The following is a 23284-nucleotide window of genomic DNA, read 5'->3' as shown; positions in this document are numbered from 1 at the left end:
AGAGATAGACTGGGATTTCAAAATTGTAGAATAGATAAACAAGATTATACTGTATAGCACAGGGAAATATATACAAGACAAGATCTTATGGTAGCTCACAGAGAAAAAAATTAACAATGAATATACACATGTTCATGTATAACTGAAAAATTGTGCTCTACACTGGAATTTGACACAACATTGTAAAATGATTATAAATCAATTTAAAAAAATGTTAAAAAAAATAAGTAATGTCCAGATGGGAGAGTCTAATATTGAGCCTTATGACGTTGGGTCTTCACAAAAAAACTTTGGCTTTCATTCTTAATTCTTAAAAGAGAGAGAGAGAGAGACAGGCACACATTTCCAAGTTATGTCTCTACATCCAGGTCGGCAGGAAATGACTATATCTGATGTTGCTCTGAAAATAACCAGGCCCTGTCCTCATATTTACACAAATGTGCAGAAGTGAGTATCTGTAGGCTTCAGTTTGCTAGAATGAAAGTGTAGATTTTGCTCCAGGATTGTGTCCTCCGTCTTCCACAAAGAATCCTGGAAAACAATGAGGAAAAAGCCTGGAGATTTTCCAAACTCAAGAAAGTAGAGGAGGCCACAAGAATGCTTCCTATTCAAATAACTTCACTGTTCCGTGAGATAAATCCTTTTAGGACAAAACTCCAAATGGATATGATTCCATTAAGGAGGATGACAGCCTATTTACGACAAAGTCTACCTGGAAGTACACTCAACAAGCAACTAACAACCAAAATACAAGTACAATAAATCCTCTTATTTGTATAAAGTTATTTTAGAGTTTACAAAGTGACTTTATGCATATGTGATCATTTGAGCAATCAAAAGAGGAATTACATTATGTTGATATAGTGGACATTTGTCATCATTTCAAATCACCCAGACTTAACCTTCCTCAGTGGAATTCATAAGATGCTGATGTGAAGCACCATCAAGGACTTCAACTTTGCCTGAATCTCAAAATTAAAAACTCTTGTGTTTGAATCCCAATTCTGCCCCCACTTTACTAGGTATGTACCCAAGGGCAGTTTTCAAATCTTGTAAAATTAAAACAACTCTTATCCGACAGGGCAGCAGTGGCAATTAAATAAAAGACTATTTATGAGCCTTATGCCCACTGAACATTATCCGGCTCATTAACGTTCTCCTAGTTTTCTAGGACCCTGTGGGTATGAAAAATAAAAACAGGAGACATATTTGCTGAATAACAATATAGAACTGAAAACTCGTGACTTAAAAACAAAAACAAACCCTCAGCTAAAAATAGCAGCTCAGAAAGATTCCCCTCCCACTGGAAAGTGACATCAGAAACCACAGCCACAAAGAATCTTCTCAGTATATGGGAACTGACGGAGGGCATGGGTGACTCCAGAAACCTCAAGGAGTGTCTTATGCAAGCCCTCACTTTTCAGTCCCAATTGGTCAGAATTTTGTGCTGCAGTCCCCAAAGTTCTTTCCAGGTAGTAAAGTGCCCTTCAGTTCCATCAGAAATATTCGACATACTATATATACAGCTTATGACATCATGGCAAAAAAAAAAAAAGGGTCTGTAAGCAGAAAAATCATAGAGACAGCATATTTAATTTTTCTGATTTGTCCTAAGGTAAAATTACACTTTTTGCTGGGGGGCAGGGAGCTTTTTTCTCTTCCTCTTTTACATAGATGGATATCCAAAGGACTAAAAATAGCTGACTTCCCCTTTTTACTTAGGAGATCTTACGCAAGTAAGAAACCATTTGATTACACAAACATTCCTAGTCTTTCCAGGTGTCATTTTTTTCTTTATGTTATTTTAAAATATATTATTATATATTGTGTTTGGTCAGAAATTAGAAATCATTGCCTTTCAGATTTATTTCTGTTTGCTGTGGCTGTTGTACCTCTGTGTGCGTGCGTGTGTGCGTGCGTGTGTTGGAGTTCGTCAGTAGAATGAACTTGGTCATTGTAATCAAATTGTCATACAAAGCCATGGGTTCTGTCCAGAAATCTAATTAGAGACCTTTTATCACTAAGACTTACATGGTCCTTCCAGTTGTAAGATGAGTAAGTTTGGGGGACCTATTGTACATGGTGAATACAGTTAACAACACTGTATTATACACTTGAAAATTGCTAAGAGAATAGATCTGAGTAGATCTTTTTGGTTCTACCCCACAAAAAAGAGAAGGTGACTCTGTGGGGTGATGGAAGGATTAGCTGACACAATGGTGGTAATCACTTTGGTACATTTATAACTGTCTCATATCAAAACGTTCGTTCACCTTAAACTTACACAATGTTATATTTCGACTATATCTCAATAAAGCTGAGAGGAGGTGGCGGAAGAATTGTGTGCTCCTGAGATTGGAAGTTTATGAAAAGCATCCTGGTGAGATGGAAAACACATTTACTTATCTTAAGAGCTAAAGAAATATGACATCAAGTAAGAGATGGACAGGAGGGGCCACAGAATGGCCTGCAGGAGCCCATGGATGGAAGAGATGAAAATAAAGTCATCATAGGCGATTCACCTGCAGGTGATGACACTGCCATTCTAGACTATAAACAAGGCTCAGGACGTTCCTTCCGGCTGTGTAATGAGAATCCGGCTAACACGTCCACCCCCCAAATTACGTGGGAAGATGACCCCCTAGTTTGGGTACTTTGAAAGGATAGTTCCTTTTTTAAGTATTGTCTTTCCACCTGGAGAAGAATTTGAATTAGGTATAGAAATGTTTAAGAGAATCAAATCTTCAGGATTAACATTTTGGGAAGGAGATTATACATGTTTAATATTTTATGTATTCCAATGTTTAAGGAATTACAATGTGGGAATACTTTGGACCTATATGTTATTCAAGGTAGTTAGTGTTTAAGAAAAGTGAGCCTAAGTTTAAATGAGAGTTACTAGGCCAACTCCTCCCCCCCGGACTCCTGCGCAGCTGACTCTCCAGAGCGCCTTTGCCCTGTCTCCACCCTCCTCCTCAAGTACAAAAGTAATCTAAACAGCGCATCGTTAACTTGTTTGAGATCTAGTTGAAGGGGCGCCACTCACTCCCCACTAACAATACAATACAATGGTGGCTATTTAAAGGCGTGTCCCCTGGTGCCCCACAGGTAACAAGGAGCCAGCTCAGAGCATCCCCCCTCCTCCAAATGCCCAATTAATCAGCACTGCTCCTTCACAGAGAGAACATTAAACATCCTGTTTATTTACTTACTTATTTCACAAATGCTCTTAAAGCATTTCAGATTTGTCCAACTCCATTTCTACCATTTGTGGATGTTGTCAGGATTGGGAGCAAGTCATGCTCCCTAACTCTCTGTCTTCAAAAAATATGACAAAAATAAAACAAAACCCAAATCTTCCTTTTACATAAGACCAAACAATCAAACAAGAAAAGGATGAGAAAAACCAACTTTTACACATCCCAACAGGTGTCAGGGGTTTTGTTTTAGTTTTTTTTTTTTTAAAAAACTGCTAAATGCATGGAAATCAATGCACTTTCTTGTTTCCAATTGTTTCCAAACACCCTGACCTCGACCTGTTATGGGCACAGAAATACCTTTAGACTGTCTCAGATTGCATGGTGCTAGTTTTAAAAAAGTTAACAGGGAGTGAGGCTAGACGGTGCTTCTCAAACTTTAAGGTGCTATGAACCGCTGGGGGTGTTTTTGACATGCAGATTCTGACTCAGTAGGTCTGCAGTGGGGCCCCAAGAGTCTGCTTTTGTAGCTCCCTGGAAACGCAGGTGTTCTTGGTCCCCTGGTCTCATATCGAGTAACCAGGATGGTAGCCGTGAGTTAGATCAGTCTAGAACTAGAAAGTTTTGTTTTGCTCTGGAGGCAAAAAAATGTATAAGGCAAACTCTGCCAAGAAAGATAAGTTTGCTCTGCATGTGTGTCGTGTGTGGCGTTTTCCTCTCTGAGAAAACCCTGGGGGAGGGGTGCATTTTTTCACAAGTCATACTGTAACTGATGGGTCTCTCTTATATTTGAATTTCTCCCCTTTTCTTGGATCTCTGTCATTCGGTATATTGGTGCTGATGGCACTGGAACTTGCCTACATCTTTTGAAATTTGGGACCCCTGAAAACAAGAAAACTGTTGCGATTCCTGAGGTGAGGGCCAGCACATTTTGGCTTAGAGGCTATTTCTTGAAACAAACGCCTCTGGTAATAAACCTTTAGGGCGGGGAGGCTGAGTTTTGAGGCTGAGATGAAAGAAAACACTGGCTGAAGAAACAATGCCCAAAGTCATTCAATCGTCACTTTAGCGCTGGTGTGTGTGGATGCAGGTGCCCAGCACGGGCTGAAAGCAACATCCCTTGGGGTTAGTTATGACCCGGGCATCAAAGAAGGCCACCTCGAAGCCCAGCAGCCGGGAGGGAAATGATAGCCAAAGGAAAAAACAAGGGTGGGGCCCCTGTGAAGAGACAAAATGTCCCCTCACTTTCATCAGGAGCTAGGATCAGCCGGGCAGATTACCGAGCCTTTGGCCAGGGCTCTGGAGGACTCAGATCAGAGAGAGAGACAGTGTGTGGGTGTAAGGATAGCAGTGGGAAGGGGGGCCCCGCTGCTCCAGATTTTTGTAACAACTGCATCAAAACAACTCAAGAGAAGGCGGTGGACAGAGCCACCCTAGGCAAGTTCTATAAACTGTCACCAAAACCAAATATTGTCATTACTACAGATAGCTTCCTCTCTTCGTTTGTTCTCTTTGTCCTTCTGAGCCAACCTTTGTCCCCTGCCGCCCAGACATGAATTTTCCTGGTTAGGACACTTCGAGTTCCAGAAGGATAACAAGATGAAGAACTGGAGGCTTGGCGAGGGGTGATGACCACCCCACACGCAAAACCTCCAAAACCTCGGTGCCTGCCCTCCAGACAGAACCCCACGCTTGGAAACGGAAAGAAGCCATCTGGGGTTTCTAGAGACCAGACCCCCCTGGGACCACAGGACTTCAGAGGGGCCACTGCCTTCTTCCTGGAAGGGGGGAAGGGCACGGATGATTTTTAAAATCCCGGCCCCTTTGAAGTCTGAGTTAAAATAAAGCGAAAGGGAGATGCTGAAGCTGAGAAAACCAGGAACTATCAGCACAGCTGACACTTAGGGGCCGACTGTCAGAGCCGGCTGCCCTCTGCGCAAAATTCTCTCTCTGCAATCAGTTCCGCTGTTTTCACTTATCATGCTGCCTGATAGCCTAAAAATAGAGATGAGCATGGAACATTATCTATTCAAAATGCAACCCTCTCTGGGAGTGGTAATGAGCCATCAGCCACTTACCACATACACGTTGTTGTGAATTAGTTCAATTTAGGGACTGAGAATTAGATTGGAGAAAACTTAGAGAGCCAGTGATCGGTCTAAGCCTTTATTTTCCGCACCAGGAAACCGTGGTCCTGAGAGAGGAAGTTTCTTGTTAAAGAGTACAGACGGCCAAAGGCAGAATTAGGTCACAGCTACTGCTCTTGGTCTATGTAATCAGACAGCTCACGTTCCCCCACAGCACAAATTAAGGCTGATTTATTTAAAATGGTCATCTGCTATATGATATCACTTATGTATGGAATCTACAAAAATGAGACAAATGAACTTACTTACAAAACTGAAACAGACTCACAGACATAGAAAACAAACTTGCGGTTTCCAGGGGGAAAGGTGGGGGTAGGGTGGAGGGATAAATTCTGAGTTTGAGATTAGCAGATACAAACTACTATGTATAAAACAGATAAGCAACAAGGTTCTACTGTACAGCACAGGGAACAGTATTCAATACCTTGCAATAGCCTATAATGAAAAATAATATGAAAAGGAATATATATTTGTATAACTGAATCACTATGCTGTACACCAGAAACTAACACAACATTGGAATCTGAATATACTTCAATTAAAAATAAAATAAAATCGGGGGGGAGTGGTAATGTGCTTAGCATGCACAAGGTCTGGGTTCAATCCCCAGTACCTCCATAAACAAACAAACAAACCTAAATCCACCCTCCAAAAAAAGTTTAAAAAATAAAATTAAATAAAATAGTCATCTGTTGAGCATCTCCTCTGTGCCAGGTGCAGGAAGAAGTGCCGGAGACACAGTGAACGTAGCTTTCACTTTATTGAGTTTATAATCCAGTTTGGGAGACTGATAAATAAATACAAAGTCGGTACTGCCACCCAGTAAATTAAGCAGCTAGTTTCTGATATGTCATAAAGGAAGAAAGCAAGGAATGGCAATCAAGAGGGAAAACTCAGACTAGGTGGCAGAGAAGGTCTCAGGGGCATTTCAGGTAGGGTCCGGAGGATAAGAGAGTGTCACCCTCAACAGAGTCTAGGGCAAGTACAAATAAGGGCAAAGTCCTTGAGGAAAGGAAGAGCTGTACATGATCTGGAAACTGAGAGAGGGCCAAGATTCTTAGATGTGGGACTTCAGAGACCTGGGTTCAAACCACGACCCCTACCAGCTTTGGGCTTACACACCTCAGCCCCGGGACTGAGGCTGTAAGATATGATGGTTAGACCTATTGTCTTCCTCTTGGTGGTCACTAAGATGAGAATTCACCACTCTCACATTTCACTTGACCCTACTTTGGATACTTACCTCTAAGTTTCCTACATCATACGGCAGCAACATTTTCCATTTCGGAGGAATATAAAGCTGTCTTTTATGCTCACACTGACTTTCTTGACTCTAACATGTTACTATTGCCACCTCTGTGGGTTTCTATCAAGATCCTGACAGGTTTCCCAATTGCACATCAAATCTTTATTTCATTGTTCTGTTACTTGGATGGACTGAAAAAGATACCGGTTCAGCTGGACTCTAATTCACCTGGATTTTAATATCCCATTTTGCTCTGTATCTTCATTTCTGCTGCCACTAGCAAATGCTAGCCTCTGTGAATATCTTGAACTGCCACTTAGAGATTGAACAAAAAGCATACCATCTAGTGAATACTGGAAAAGCTTAAATCAAAATTTCTTTTATTGTTGTATCATTGTTTTGTGAGTCTCATTAGCGTGGCTCCTATCTCTGCCCCATTCAATATTTATTTATGTATACGTTGAATTGATGTATAACCTACAGACAGAAAAGAGTGTGGTACATTTTCAAACATTGAACACGCCCACACAAAGAGCACCCAGATCAAGAAATGGAAGATTATTCAGAGCCCAGAAACCCTTCCATGAACTTTTTAGTCACTAACTCCTCCCAGGGTAACCACTATCACAAGTTTTAATAGCACGGACTAGTTACGTCTCTTTTGGAGCTCTTTACAGATGAGAGCATACACTCTGTACTCTCGTGCCTGACTTGCTTCACTCCACGTTGTCATCCTCATCCACGTTTTGTCACCTGGATGGTTGTAGGTCACTTATTCTGGTTGCTGCATAGTATTTCACTGTGGGAACAGGCTGCAGTGTACTTACCCATTCTACAGTTGTATCTGCATGCTCTTTGAGCAATTAATATAAATTCATATCCCTAAGACCCCTGTCCAACAAATGCTCATCCTCCTTCCGAGAAGCACACAGTTACTGGTTTGTTATGTGGTCACTTTTTTTCCTTGTTTGGAACTGCCAAGTTGTATCAGTGTTGTGGCTTTATAATCACATCCTAATTGATGAGCTGCTGTGCTAATAATACTGATAAATCATGTATGTCCATTACTCTACAGTTCATACTGTATCTGTTTTTTAGATCATTTTCTTTATTTTTAAAAAACTTCTTATTTTTTAATTGAAATTGATTTACAATGTTAGTTTCAGATGAACAGCAAAGTGATTCAGAGATATATATTCAGTTTCTTTTCCATTATGGCTCATTACAAGAAATTGAATATAGTTTCCTGTGCTATTATAGTATATACCATATTTTTTAAATCTACTGTCTCACTTATTTACTCGTTTCCAAAATTTATGAAGTAGGTACAGGGTTAGGACCAGCTTTTAACAGATGGGTTAACTGGACACCAGGGAAGTCCTTTGCCTAAAAAGATGCTTGGTTTTAAGTGGCGGAGAGAATTTCTGACCCTAAAACTTGATATGCTTGCATTCAGGAATCAAAGTTAGTAAATGACAGCAGCAGTGAGGTGAAAACGGACAGAATCTGTGTCGGGGTTTCCCTGCCTCCCGAGGACCCAGCCCGCGCCTGAGCGGAGGGAGGTCTCTTTAGCTCCCCCGCCAAGCGTCCCGGGAACGGGGTGCCTGGAAAAGAGCCGGCGGGGCTCCCCCGCTACCCAGCAAAGGTTTCCAACCCCACGCTCCTTTCCCATCGGAATTTATTTAGTCACATAAATTTGGAAATCTGCTCTTTCCATATTTCCCAAGAGACAGCTCAAAAAAAAAAAAAAAGTCACCTGCGGATGAACCGGCGACTACACCGTCCGCCCCCCCCCCCCCGCCACCGCCGCCTGCTCTGAGCTTGCTGAAGTCAAAGGCTCCGAAAGTGATTCATTTCCTCTTTTTCTTTCGGTTTCCTTTCTCTGCCTGTTGCCTCTTTCCTTTCTCTGAAGAACTCAGCCGAGTGAGCCTGTTTGCGATGGCCTCATTCTGAGTGGAAGTGGACCTGCCCTGCTCCTGCTGGGGCAGAGTTTTTGCATGAGGGGTTTCTGTGTGTCGGGTGAAGTACGCGCCCCTTCTGCATGGGGACTTTCAGGGTGGCACTTTCTTGCCCTGCCCTCTTCATTCTGGGAATGGTGGTTCTGGGGAGGCCAGGAGAGAGGGAGCCAGTCGTCCTGAGGCTTCTGTATGTGACACCCACTGAAGGAGCCGATTTGTCTGTTTGATTCCTTTTCACAGGAGGAGGGGGAGGGGGAGGGAGAGGGGAGGAGGAGGAGGAAGAGGAAAAGGAAAAGAAAAAGAAAGAAAGCCCCTGTAGAGGAGGCGGCAGTATTATCCTTCCTTCCCCAAATAGGAAACTTCAGCTCAGCAACTTGTTTAAGTACCCATATCAAGTAAACAGTGAAGCTGGCAGACAAATAAAATGGGGGGGGGTATAAGAGAACTTTATACAAAATAATCCCATTAACATGACTTTTGTGCCTATATAGTTTAATTCTTTTGAGACTTAGATCATTATGTCAGGTCATTTACCAGGGTCGAAGAAGATAAAGCTGGTTATTTCTAGTATTTCAACAATGAACCCAAATTTGGCAGATTTAAAAAATCCCCTGCGGGCTCTGGTGAAGATAAGGATGAAGACAGATTGGCTCTGGGTAATAGAAGCAGCAAGAAAATAGTCTGGAGGAAAGGCAGTAATAAGGGAGAATAGGGGGCTCCTGCCCTCGGGGGTGTGCAGCTCTGTGTCAGGGGACCCACAAGGTAACCTGTGACCCATTGTACCCCTTGTACCAATGAGCCAGAGAAAGTGGGGTATAGACCTGTTTGCATGTACAGTGGAGAGACATCTATGAATTCTTCAGCAAGGGACTGAATGTCAAGGAACTGGTATTTTACAAGCAGACTGAAGGGCGAGGGGGCTCCACTGGCAGAGGAGGACAGGGGTCCAGGTAGAAGACTTCTGCAGTAATGTCAGAGTGAAATCACACCCTCTGGAGGGGGAGGAATTTAAGGGGGAAGGTTAAACCTAAAGGTCACTTAAAAGAAAGATGTGCTAGGATTGATGACAGCTTGAATGCAGGGGTTAAAGAAGAGGTGAGAAGTCACCCCAACTGTGGTTTCAAGTGTTCTCCTCTGGGAGGATGGAATGATTATGACTCAGGTTTCTGCAAAAGTGAGCTTGGAAGGACCAATACCTGACCGCTAGGGGCTCCAAAACCTTTCTTGAAAGCTTTACTCCAGCCTTTCCAGTGCCTTGCATTGTACCTAGGAGACTGGGAGGGGGAGGGAAGGGGGGAAGGGAGCACGGTGTGGGATCAGCTCTGTCCCTCCACACACTCAAAAACGAGGAATCTGACGAAGGGCATTTCGGTCACCCCTGCTACAGACCTTGGATCAGACCCTCGTCTGAACTCAGCAGCCTTTGTTCCTCAGGAGTTCTGTTGTCTTCCCACTTTGTTCATAGTGTTATTTTACTGACCCAAAGCTTTACATTTCTAAGGAGTCAAATGTGTGCTCAGGATTTGGTACTCACAAGCCAATCCAATTCTAAGATTATGGAAAGATTATGGAAATATTCACCTATGATTGCTTCAAGCACTTTAAAATTTGTCCAATATTTATATTTAAACCTGTGAGCTCTTTGGAGATTGTTTTGATTCAGATGATGAGATAGGGTTTTGGGGTTTTTTTTTTGTTTTTTTTTCCCCTGGACATACAGTCAATTATCTTAAAACCATTTATGGAGTCATCTACCTTGTTTCCATTGAATTGAAGTGCCACCTCCATTCTCACGTGCCTTGAGGCCTGTATCTTTAACTATTGGCTCTGTTTTACTATTTGTCTTCAGACTTTTGTCTTTACATCTGCTTTATAATATTTTAAAAAATGAAAAGGCTAGTTCACCTCCATTTGTTACATTCTTCAAGAAATCTGCCTGGGATTCTCGTGGGATTTGTGTTGTATTCAGAGTCACGGGCAGAGTCTTCTCGTCCAGAGATAATTCTTCCTTCACGTCCTTTAGAACACAACCAGGATACTTCATTTAGATTTTGCATGTGCCTTAGGGAGCATACTTATAATATATGTGTATTTTTTTTGCTTTATAAACGGGTGATTTTTTTATAAAAACATTATATTTCCTAAGTGGTTATTGTTGGCCTATCAGAAGGCTATTTTGGAATACTGATGTGGTGTCTAACCTGAAATAATCTTTTACGATTTCTACTGGTTCTTTCTCACTCTTTGTCCTGCTGTGAATATCAGGGTGGTGGAGGTGCTGGCTTCATTCTCTCGATCTCATTGTCTCTCTATCTCCCTCTTTCTGTGTCTCTTTCACACATTCCCCATCTGTCGTCTTCCCCACAAGGGCAGCTTAGGAAGGGAGGGGCTCTTTCTGGGCACTGCCCCCTCCCTTGTCCTGTCTAGGAAGAAGAACAAAAGAACAAACTCTGACATTTTTTTCCCATTCAGCTCTGGCTTTTCATTTTGATTTGACTCTAAGGGCAACTGGAGATCCCCCAAAGCTTTTAGAGCAGAGGAGGGATGGTATCTTTAGGGGGAGAAAACAACAACAACGGACCATTCTGGCGGCAATGTGGACAACGGATAGAAAGGTTTGAAGAAGATGCATGGGAAAATTAGCATTAAAGAAAGTCCCCCTGGGTGCAGTGTGAAGAAGAGAGGAAAGAGGGGCCCTGCGGTGGTCCAGGTGCCAGGAGGTCCTGGCCTAGAATGCAGAGAGAAATTAAGAGCGCCCAGGGGAGCTCAGGATGACTTCCTAGAGATTGGTCATGAAGGTGCCTCAGAGGGAGGGGTGGGGGCGGGGCCCGAGTCTCCTGCTTGAACACCTGGAGAGTCTCTGGTGGGTGGTGCTGTGTGTGGAGACTTCAAACCTGGAGATCTAGTGGATGCTCCAGGAGTTCACATTTGACCCACAGAAGTATGAAGTTCAGGCAATTCCACACTGAGGTTTGGAATGTGGGTGGTAGAGGAGCAAAATCTCTGTGAATGTTCCATGAGAATGCTCTCGAATGCCTGTGTAGGGGGAGAGGAAGGAGTCGGTGAGTTTGCAGGGGTCTGTTCCACGAGCAGGACAGCAAAGGAGACTGAGGAGGCCGAGATGAGCAGCAAGAGGATGCCTGGGACAGCACTCATTCGTAAGGGCACTAATTCTAGCCTCTCCTTCTCAGTTTCTACACTTTCAAATATGGAGGTTTATTGTTAAAGAGAAATACTTTGCTAGAAAAAAAAAAAGAGGCAAAATTTAAATGCCCAGTGTCTGTGATCTCTGCCGACTATTATCAACCTTGCTTATCATACAACTGATATCAGTGATGAACTAGGCAGAGAGTAAGAAGTTTTGGATTACGGTGGCTACCAGTTTACTTCTTAGCACTGTGAATTTAGGCCTCCCTCGGTGTTGTTTTCTCATCTGTTCTGTGCCTAGACCCTTGGGTCTAGGCCCTGGGAAGAGTGGAGAACAAGCCATATAAGGTCTGAACTCATGTGCAGTTTGACTTCAAAAGGGGAAGTAGAGAGTAAACAATTCAGTCAACTCAACGCAATAGATTTCAGGGTAGATAGTCCCTTGGAGGGTAGGGATGGGCAATTTTAGACAGGACGGTCAGGGAAGGCCTTTCTAAAAAAATAGCATTTGTTCTGAGATTTGAAAAGCCAGAAGTATCTAGACCAGGAAAGATCAGGAGAAAGCATTCAGGCAGAGTCTAGGGCAAGGGCGAAGGCTCAGAAGTAGGAAGTAAGCTCGGAGAGTTTGAGGAAGACAGCCAGGGGAGGTTGGTACGAGATGCACTGGGGTTCCACTGCATGGGAATCCCAGGCCAACAGTTCTGTATCAGCGATACTCAGTCCCCTCGGTGAGTGCTGTTAGATTCAATTAGGCACGAACGAGGGTAATCAAGACTTCAGCCTCCCTCGGTGTCCAAGTGCACGTGCCAGCGGGAAACTGTCTCCTACCAGAGGAAGCAACTATTGATTATCCACACAGCTGGATGACAATTCTGCTTGCACGGGTGATGCTTGAAGCTTCCGGACACTCAAAACGTCTGCTAATTCCCTGTTCCCCTCTTCTCACCAATTGTGTCTTTGTTTTGCCCCTTCTGCCTCTTCTGGGTCATAATTAGCATGCATTTCAGCTCTGCCTCTGCCCCATTCACCGAGTATTTATCAGCTATGGGTCAATTGTGTATGTATTCTTCTTCTTTGTATCCTTTTCCCCTAAGCTTATGTACCCTGGAAGCTTTTGTCTCCTGAGGATAATCAAGAGGTCTTTTTTGTTTTTCTTCCCCTACATAGATTGTTTAAATAGTGAACTGTAACACTCAACTGAAAAAGGGCACAAATACAAATTATTTTCGCTTAACGAACTTATAAAAATGTTTCCTCCTGTCACATAATTTCACAAGAAATTATAATCCATTTTCAATTATTTGCTGCCAATTCATATATATATTTTTTTCTTACTAGAATGTGAACTACTGGAGGTTGAGTATCATTTCTCAAGTGCCTTTTTGTCCTCTCTATTAACATACCAACATTATCTTAGAAGTTTGTTAAAATGTGTATTTCCAAGCTAGGCCCCTGCAGATTGTCATTCACTAGCCTGAGGTCAGGCAGGTCTGCATTTTAAATAAACTCATCAGTTGGTTCTGAGGCTGTATTTTCACAGATTACACTTGGAGAACCATTGCTTTCTTTATTTCATTTTATTTTTTTATTTTTGGGGGGTGGGTGTAGGTAATTAGGTGAGCATGCACTCTGCTGCTTGAGCTGTACCCTCCTCCTGGAGAATCATTGCTTTTTAACTCTCAAACAAGACTGAATTATCTTCCGAGTAGTTATTCAATGACAACCTAAAAATCATTTTGTCCATCATCAGATATTCTGGGTTATAGTAAGCATGACATTTATTAAAAGTTTCTTTGATGAAATTCTCTAAACTATGTGGATTTATTTACTAGTTGAAAATCAATAATTCAGCTAACTTAAACATTCAGGCAGTCCCGACCCATTTCTATTGCTCCCCTGATCCTTGTTGAACCAGACCACTGCCTCCTTATCTCCTGGAATCTTTTCAGTTAAGAAAAGCACACGTTAGATGCTCATTCTCTGTGATAATTCAGAAAAAAAAAAATAGAAAAAAACTTAATAAGCAAGGGAGATTTTAAAAAAGAATAGAAACTTTGGGAAATTAAAACATTTTTTCCTCTGTTTTCCACATTGTATAATGTGCTTATAAGTTGCACTAATAGAAAGTATACTTACTTTCAGGCTTCACTAAAGCATTTATTAAAAGCTTGTTTGGCCTTGTGAGCGAGAAGCCTGGGGTAGGGCTGGGGGTCACACCACAATCTTCAGCTAAGAATTTTCAGGGTATGCAAGCTTTCCGTGGCTGACATGTTCTGCACCTGTTCCCTCAGAAGTCATCTTATTTCTTATCTTGTCTATACTACTTTGACCTTTATTTCAGCCTGCTTCAAATCCAATGTCAAATTTACTAAGGGCCTTTCAGTTTGTAAATGGGCAAACTGCAAACAGATGAAAAAACGCATATATAGAACTTTTTATCAATTGCCTTTTTAAAAAAAGTTTTACATATTTTTTTTCACCTGTTTGCAGGTTGAACTGTGTCCCTCAGAAAGATATGCTGAAGTCCTAATCTTTCATTTCCCCCTCCTGCCTCCAACCTGTGAACATGACTTTATTTGGAAATAGGGTCTTTGCAGACGTCATTGAGTTAAAATGAGGTCCTACGAGATTGGGGTGAAACCCCAATCTAATGACTGATGTTTGTGTAAGAAGAGGGAAATCTGGACAGAGACACTCAGGGAGAAAGTTATGTGAAGACAGAGCCAGAGACTGGAGTGATACAGCTGTAAGTCAAGGGACACCCCAGATTGCTGGCGAGCACCAGAAGTCAGAAGACGCAAGGAAGGATTCCTCCCCTAGACGCTTCAGACAGAACATGTTCTTGCCAACACCAAATTTTGATCTCAGAAGTCTAGCCTCCAGAACTGTGTGGGGAATATGTTTCTATTGTTTTAAACCACTCAGTTCGTGGTATTATGTTTTAAACCACTAATATAGGAGAAAATGTCAATTACATTTATGCTAAAAAAAAAAAAATCTCGTCTTGCTCTAACAGAACATGGTACTCTCCTAGTCAGGAAATATGGGAATTTTAATAAGACAAGGCTGAAACAGGGACTGTCTTTGCTGACGATACCATCTTGTATAACATATATCTTGACCATAATATGTATCTTGACAAGGCACACTGCCTCGGGTCTTAGCTTGACTAATCTAGTCATACTGCAGCCAGAGTGAACTTTCTAGAATTTGATCATATCACCCAAGTGCTTAAAACCTTCAGTGATGCCCCAGTGTCCTGGCAATAATGCACAAACTCTTCAGGTGGCTTCTCTCCTCACTCGCTCCCCCCCCCCCCCTTCAGTCTCTGCATGGAACATACTTCTCTTTGGCCTCATTGCTGGGTCAACTCCTATTTATGCCTTGGGTCTCTACGGAGATGCCTTCCTGCTTAATTGCCCTTCCCGGCAGTCCCACAGTGTGCCATAATTTCCTTGACACAGCCCTGAGGCACATCTGACTGCACCTGCCTGAGCACTTACCTGTATCATCCTCTAGCCTTGCTAAGGACAAAGTGATGTCCATAGACAAGAAGCATCAGCATCACCAGAGATTAAGATACAGAATCTCAAGCCCAGTTAGAGCTCTGCAATCAGAAGTGCATTTTAACAAGATCCTCAAGTGATTCCTATGCACACTGATTTTGTGTGGTACTGGTATCTGTGAGGTAAGTTCCATGGGACCAGGAAGCATTGTTTCCTCCAGAACCCAGCACAGTGTCTGTCTTAAAATATAGAGAGATCTAAGTGATCAAGGCATCAGGTGGATTTCGTGTTAACAAACACGCTAGACAGAAGAAAAAAAAGTCCCCTTTTAAAACAGAATAGACAGACTCGGGTCTGTAGCCCAGACATTTTGTCATGGGTTTCCTTTAAATGTCCCCTCCTTTATCTTTCATATCCTCTTGCTTTCCTGTCAAATCGTATTTACTGCATGAGATAGATGAGTGACTATTCTATTAGTAATCATGTTTGCTATTTTGTTTTTGTTTTATTTTTAGTAGATTTTTAGCACTATACATGACAACACAGACATGGCTAGATTTGCACTGTCATTTTTTAACTTGCCTGTGAAAACAGAAAACTTGTTCATAGTTTTAAGAACTGTCTTCACCAGTCCTTTAGTTTAAGATTGATAATAGGGGTTTCTAGTGCTGCATGACAGATCATTATTTTGTGAGTCCCAGGTCCGAATTTCCCTGTGTTTTTATTTCTTGCAGGCTGTCTCATTAACTGATACATGACTCTTCCAGACTAGCATACGGTTAAGAAAGCCTTTTCACACACAGCTTCTAATTCTCTTAACAGAATGTTAGATGTGAAAGAGTTAATGGACCATCTCAAATCCAAAATCTTAACAAGTCTTCCATAAAGGATAGATGTGACCCATCTCAGAAGCCCACTTTGCTCCTCCCCTTTCCTTCTACTAAGTTGCATTTGTAATTCCCTAAAAGGCACAACTTGCCTAAAGTTTTTATCTGGTATGCGTCACCTGGCCAACAACATTTTATAATGATAGTGTTAGAGGTCAAGATTGACACACCCTCCGTAGGTAAACACGATATCATTTGTTTTTCTTTTGTTGAATGTCTACATCGCGTTTCAAGGTGCATGATTTGATGAGAAGCTTACTAATTCATCCAGTCAGGAAGCTAATGGTGTTCCTTAAGTATTAAGTCAGTCAAAATGAGCCTAGAGAGACCCCAGTGGTTTGGGGATGGCAGGCTCAAGATAACAGATTTTGAGGCAGCATCTCGGCTGGGCTTCCTGCGTCATGTGGTGATAACTCTTTAGTTCTGTCCACTCTTATTCCTATGTGTTAACCACACTCAAAACTAATTTTTAAAAAGTCTGAATCAGTTTTGTTCTACACTTACAGCATTGCCTCCATTTCTGCAGAACCAAGCCACAAATAAATACCTGCAGGTTTATGTTGATTGAGTGATTTGAGGTAAATAAACAAGTTCAAATGCCTAGTGGGGCCAGATAATGTAAATGAGAAGAACAAACAGCAGGGAGCCTGGCCCAGCCGAGCTCCCGCCCAACCTGTCTACACTAGTAGCTGGCTCTGCACGTTAGAAAAAGGGATCTTGGGTTGTCAGGAGCTAATGATTTTCCAAAGGACACCAGAAATCTGGGCTTTTAATGCAACTTCTCTCTTTTTTCAAAATTGAGGTATTGTTGATTTACAATATTGCATTAGTTTCTGGTGTACAGCATAGTGATTCAGTTATACATTTATATATATATTCCTTTTCATTATAGGATATTACAAGATATTGAATATAGTTCCTTATGCTATACAGTAGGATCTTATTTATTTTATATACATTTTACATATAGTTTGTATCTGCAAATCCCAAACTGATTTATCACTTCCCCTCACTTTCCCCTTGGGTAACCATAAGTTTGTTTTCTACATCTGTGAGTCTGCTTGTTTTGTACATAAATTCATTTGTGTCATTTAAAAAAAATTCCACATATAAGTCGCATCATATGGTATTTGTCTTTCTCCTCACTCACTTCACTTAGTATGATCATCTCTAGGTCCATCCATGTTGCTGCAAATAGAATCTCTCAATTTTTCAGTGCTGGTAATGGAGTCAGATTTTCATAAGACATCTTGTAGACCAATACTGTGAACCAAACCAAACATTTTTAGGAAGTCAGCCAGCTCTAAGCAACCAGTTTGCAACCTCTGCACTACAGAGTGCAGATAATAAAAGGAACACTCATTTTCTAAGACACTGATTCCTGGGAAGTGGGTAAGAGGTCTTGCTCCATCTGGGCCTGCCTGGGTTCAGATCCTGCCACTGCTCTCTGCCTTTGTGAGTTTGGGCGATTCACTTAATCTCTATAAACCTCACTTTTCACATTTGTGAAGAACCAGCTTCGTGGGTTGTTCTGAGGATGGAATGAGAAGTCTGCGGAAACCCTCAGCCCGCGGCGGCCCTCAGTATTTGTTGACTCCTTCTAGTTATAACAACAGAATTATTCAAGGTTCAGTCAAACATCGTGCAAATAACTTCTTATTTCCAGATATCTCATTCCTCCTTGCCCGAAAGCATTTGAGTTTCCTATACGATGGCCGATTTTTTTGTGTTAGTAAGCATCTGGAGCAGGCAATATAGACCAACCCAGTGCTCTACTTTTCAAATCACGGTCCTCACCGGGGACGAGAACTAGCCCCCTCCCTTCCATCCACACCTCCCCGTTTCCAAATGAAAACAGTGTTTGCTCGCTTGCTGCAGTTTGCGGTAACTTCCCGAGAGGTTCGGTTTCAGTCTGGTACTTTTCTCACGTGGCACCATCTCCATTGTTATTAAAGTTCTCTTCATTTCACTTCCCTGGAACTTCCCACAGTCTCCGAGTTTGCAAATTGTTCTTTTCCAAACTCTTTCCTGGGCTTGTTTAGAGAAGTCTCTAATTGCCCATTTATGATAAGGACGAAGCTCCAGGGCTCCCCATGCCCAACTTTCCCGCTGGGAGCCCGACTTTCCCGCTGGGAGCCCGACTTTCCCGATGGGAGCCCAACTTTCCCGCTGGGAGCCTGACTTCCCCCTGGGAGCTCCTTTCCCCGCTCGCGACTCATAGACACCGCCACGCCGGCAGCGGACTCGTTTGTCAAGGAAGTAATTTCGGGGCTGGGTCTCGCCCGCCCAGCGCCCCGCGGCCCATGCCGGGGATCGGCGCCTCCGCGAGCCACCATCGGGTCCCGGCAGGTCGCACAGCCCGGCGCGCGGGATTCCCCGCCACCGGGGACGCGCGCTCCCCGCCTTCGCGCTGTGGCCCGAGGGGGCGGGGACAGGGGCGGGCCCTGCGTGAAGTTTCGCTACGTCACCGGGAAGTTCCCATTAGGTCCCAGCGCGGGCCGCGGCGGGAGCCCATATCTGCCAGGTTCTCGGACGCGCGCTGTGTTGGGTGTCCAGCACCGTCCGATCGCCTGCTCCGGTCAGTCCGCCCCCCGTCGCAGCCCGCGTCCTGCAGACCCTAGGTGCTCGAGTTGGGGGGACTGCGTTTCCCAGGTTCTGCAGCGGATTTCCCGGCGGCTGCTTGCGGAGATGCCTGGAAAGAGGGCTCGTAAGAGCGCGCAGCCGAGCCCTACGCGGGTCCCGGCAGGTAGGGAGAAGCTGGGGCCCGCGGAGATCCTGGCCGGGGCGGGGGCCGGGGTCGTGGTCTCGGTTCGGGCGGAAGTCAACCCATCTGCGCGGGGCCTCAAGATCGGGCCGGGTCTGCACCCTTGCACGTGATTTAGGGGCGCCTCCAGGATGTTCTCCAGACCGTGGAGGGGGCGAGAGAGGGAAGCTCAGTTCGGGATTGGGATGCAACTGCATTTTAGCGGATGCTGGAAGCCGCTTCTCCTTCGCCTGCCTTCCATCCTCATTTGCCCTGCCCCGGGGCCGCGGGGAGGAAAAGTGCAAGTACGGGCGACAGCCACGCGGAGAAAGTCATTGTCATGGCAGGTGGGGCATAGAGAGGCTCGGAGAGCTGTCTGGCCTCCCAGCGTTTCCTGAGACAGGCCCTCTTCCTCCGGAGTCGTGGATATTTTGAGGACCCTGCTCTGTGTGTGTGACCACTCACTCCACCCCTAACACCAACAAAAGTAGTTCAATGCTTGATACAATCACAAAGGACTGATGGAGGGTTATGGAGGCCCTGCAAGGACCACTGAGGTCAGGAGCCTAGAAAGCCTTGCTACTTAAGTTAAAAGTATAACATTTTAATAATCGATGTTAGCTGAGGAGATGGGAGAGGAGAAGAATAGGAAGTTTTTAAATCGTCCATTTTTAAAATTCATCCATTCCTCCGCTTTTCCCCATCCAGGTAGCCCCATCAAATAACTTTTCAGGTTATTCCTCCCTGCCCCCCACCCCCCTATAAATCTTACCAAACGAGGCAGTAAGGAGCAGTAGGCAAGAAGGCCCTGGGCTGGAAATCCGTGTGGGTCCCGCTACTGTTGCATCAGACGGTGGTAGACCCCTTTTAAACTTAGTTTAATTTTATAGAGTCCATGGGGCTTGAGAAGGAAGTGGTTCATTGCCAATGTGACGGTGCCTACGTTGGCATAATGCTGTTTTCTGGCTCTTACTTGGGAGGGGAAAAGCTTTGTCTACCTTTTGTGATGTCTGAGCGTTCTGGCCATGTTGTGGAAAGGTTAATCTGTACGTAATCTTCACGATCTGACTCAGTCCCCATTAATAAAGGACAGCAGAGAGGTCCCTCTTAAACTTAATTAGATAGTAATACATTTTTTAAGAATTGAGAGATAAGTGAAACATAACATTGTATTAGTTTTAAGAGTACATCATAATGATTTGATGTATATATTGTGAAATGATCACCACAGTAAGTTTAGTTAATATCCATCAACACCTGTACTTACCTTTTTTTATTAATACATTTATAGATGTGTAGCTGTAACCAAAAGATTAAGGAAACAACTAGGTGCTATTTTCTGGGTTTGTAGGAAGAATTGGGTTTAAAGTAAAATGTAAATTTCTAAATTGTTTGAGAAAATGTGGACTTAACTTTGGAAGAAGATTTTATGAGTCTTTCATGAGAAAATCTGAGAGTTTTTCTGATGAGACTAAGAATACATTTAGATTTGCCCCTTATGAGGGCATAATCTGACCTATGAATTATTGCCATTTAAAAAAATAAATCCTGGGGTAGGGGAGTAAGAGGTACAAACTATTACATATAAAATCAGCTACAGGGATATATTGTACAACACAGGGAATGCAGCCAATATTTTACATCAACTATAAGTGAAGTATAACCCTTAAAAATTGTGAGTCATTGTGTTGTACATCTGTAACTAACATATCATACAGCAACTGTAACTCAATAAAAAATAAAGTAAAAACTAAATTCTACTCAAGAACAACATAAAAGAGTTTAGAATTTGACTTTTATTTCCCCAACCAATCCTATATGAGAAAGAAAAGGATGACATCACTTGAGGCAGGCAAAGGCTCACTCATTCTTTGTGGTGTACGACATAAATGTCTATTTTTGAAAGTAAGATAACACTTGCCTCACCCAGGATGCTTTTTAAAAAAAAGATTGCAAAGGAAATGTCTTCATTCTAACCTTAACTTTTTGCTGTTGTTTATGAATCACCGTGTGTTCATGGATGTCATGTGTGTAGTGGATGTGTGTGTGTTTAGCCTTTCTCACATTCAGGGAACAAGTGTACATAAAGTTAAAGTTAAGATATACGCGTCACAGGATAAATCCTCAACTTGTCCCTGTGATGGGCATATTAACTGGCTGATTGCAGTTTGCAGTGATGTCAATATAACTTTGGTGTTTTGCTTCTTTTTCCAGATCCTGAAGCTGAATGCGCCATTCAGCTCAGGAGAATTGGAGACAAACTGAATTTCCGGCAGAAACTTCTGAATCTGATATCCAAACTCTTCCGCTCAGGAACATGATTTTAGAAGCCTTTGAATGAGGAGACTCCTTTAAAGCCGAAGATTTCCCAATAGTAGGTGCAGATTTCATCGATTAGAGGAGAGACTGCCTTGTAGTGGAGAAGAGTGTGAAGGAGCTCTCACTTGCTCTCGGATGAAGATGGATTTCTGTTGGTTTCCCAGAAGTCATTCTTTGGGATGTGAGAACATTATCAAATCACTTTGTTTATTTCAAAGCAAGAATGGAATTGCTTTGAAAATAAGGAATTCATTATTTACAAATTTTGGTTTTTTGCTTAGAGACTTGTTCCACTATTTTTGCGGAAGGTTGCTGCCCAGCCGAATGTAAGAGGAGTTGACAAAAGCTTAACTGTAGGCAGGGCCAAGAATAGAATACGTTCAATGTTTCTTTCTGCTTCTGGAATGACCACTCCAGAACAATGTATAATATTTGGTTTATATATGTTATCTTGTTAAAAGTAAACATTTGTTTTCTGAGAACACTGAATGTCATAGTGAATGTTGATTTCCTAGGTCACTACAAAATAGAAAATAATTTGCTATAAGATAGAAAATAATTCTGTAGTTTCTTTACTCAAAATGTATTGTTTCTATTTAGATGACCTTTCATTAAATGTGTTCCTATAGGCCTTAACTGGGAAGCTATATACTTTGAAAAAAATTTGATAGAAGTGTTACTTGGTGCCAGTAAAATTCTCATAGGTTGAATATGAAAAGATAGCATGAGGGTTTTGCATAACCAGGAATAATGATGAAAAAAGTGAGTTGTTTTTTTTTACTGCTGTAATTAAAACTTAGTAAAACAACTATTCTAAAGTAACTGTTGGTAAGAAAATGAATGTTTCTAAAGTTTTTAAAATCTGTAAAATGCCCTTTCTAATACTAGTTAGAATGCATTGTATAAGAGTAATCTTTCAAGAGAAATTAAGCATGTTTTTCATAATTGGGGTTGTATATATATATATGTATATTTAAAGGAACAGATTGCTTGCTCATAATGAAAATCCCATTTACATACATATATGTTTTTAGAGTAATATGTAGATTCTGAGAAGGGTTTCGTGAATTTGATTTATTATTATTATTATTATTATTATTATTATCAAAAGGCCAAGTTGTCAATAAAGTCCCCAAATATACAGAAAAGAAATAATAATGTCAGGATTGAATTTCAGCAGGGCTAATCTTATTTATTTTACCTATTTATAATTAAGATATTTTTTCGTTAGTTTGAAAATGTGTATTAGTTCCATTTTGGGGTTTTTAACTACTTGAACTCTTACAGTAAGAATGTTTTAACATAGCCTATAGTCACTTTAGATGAAAAATTACCTCAGCATCTCTTTCTTCAGTATTACTTAAAGCTATTAGTTTATTTAGTTGCAAAGATTTCTTTTCTTTAGTCTGCCTAGAGGCAGAGATTTTGCTATGTGGATATTTATGGTCTGTAACTGTATTTATACATATATATATTACATATAAAAGTTGATGCTGTAGCTCTAAACTATTAAAAATTACCACCATTCATTGCTGTGTGTTTACTTTTTTCATCTTGTAAGCTCCTGAGTATTCATTATGAAACCAAAATATTTTAACTGATTTCCATCAGCAGTTACCTTTGGGCTGGACCGTCTCCTGTGTTCCAGCCCTGTGGTTGGATTGGGGAGCACAGGGGGATTGGGCATGGTTTCTGCTGTCAAGGGATGTATACTTGAATTGGGAAAGGAAATAGTAAAAAATAGGAACTTCATGCCGGGCATAGGTCTTTTTAGGGGGGAGGGGAGGAAGTAATTAGGTTTATTTTCGTTAAACAGAGGTACTGGGGATTCAACCCAGGACTTCATGTATGCTTAACTTGCACTCTACCACTGAGCTATGGCCCCCGCCCCTAGGCATAGGTCTTGAGTGCCACTGAGTGCCCTACTTTGATGCCTAGAAAGTGATTTACTTAAAGTAGCCTACAGAGACCCATGATCTAATTAGAGGTGTGGTGAGCCCGTATCCTTGGCTGCTGAACTGCGAGGCAAGGGGAGCTTCTGCGCCGTTTCTGTGCGGGTGACCTCACGCGTCTCCCTCTGCCCCAGCCCTGAGCAGCAAGTGTTGCTTCATCTGAAGCAAGTCATGTGCACAAG

General features: G+C 42.3%; 1 protein-coding gene and 1 long non-coding RNA gene across 3 annotated transcripts; one reads left to right on the top strand and one right to left on the bottom strand.

Moving 5' to 3' along the window:
• Window positions 1-457: 457 nt before the first annotated feature.
• Window positions 458-20231, bottom strand: LOC140690419 (uncharacterized). Of its 2 annotated transcripts, XR_012065689.1 has the most exons (4): window positions 19604-20231; window positions 10750-10971; window positions 10454-10565; window positions 458-531 (listed from the first exon to the last, which is right to left on the bottom strand). It is a non-coding gene; the product is annotated as an uncharacterized lncRNA (long non-coding RNA). The 2 variants fall into 2 exon arrangements; XR_012065688.1 differs by lacking the exon at window positions 458-531 and having other exon boundaries at window positions 10273-10565.
• PMAIP1 (phorbol-12-myristate-13-acetate-induced protein 1) lies at window positions 18585-22666 on the top strand. The gene is made up of 2 exons (XM_006205736.4): window positions 18585-18834; window positions 21046-22666. Exons 1-2 carry the CDS (start codon window positions 18777-18779, stop codon window positions 21150-21152), a joined length of 165 nt encoding a protein of 54 aa, XP_006205798.1. The 5' UTR covers window positions 18585-18776; the 3' UTR covers window positions 21153-22666.
• Window positions 22667-23284: the final 618 nt, after the last annotated feature.

Source organism: Vicugna pacos, chromosome 30 (genome assembly GCF_048564905.1).
Source record: "Vicugna pacos chromosome 30, VicPac4, whole genome shotgun sequence".
NCBI classification, from domain to species: Eukaryota; Metazoa; Chordata; class Mammalia; order Artiodactyla; family Camelidae; genus Vicugna; species Vicugna pacos.
This window is presented reverse-complemented; position numbering and strand designations above follow the sequence as displayed.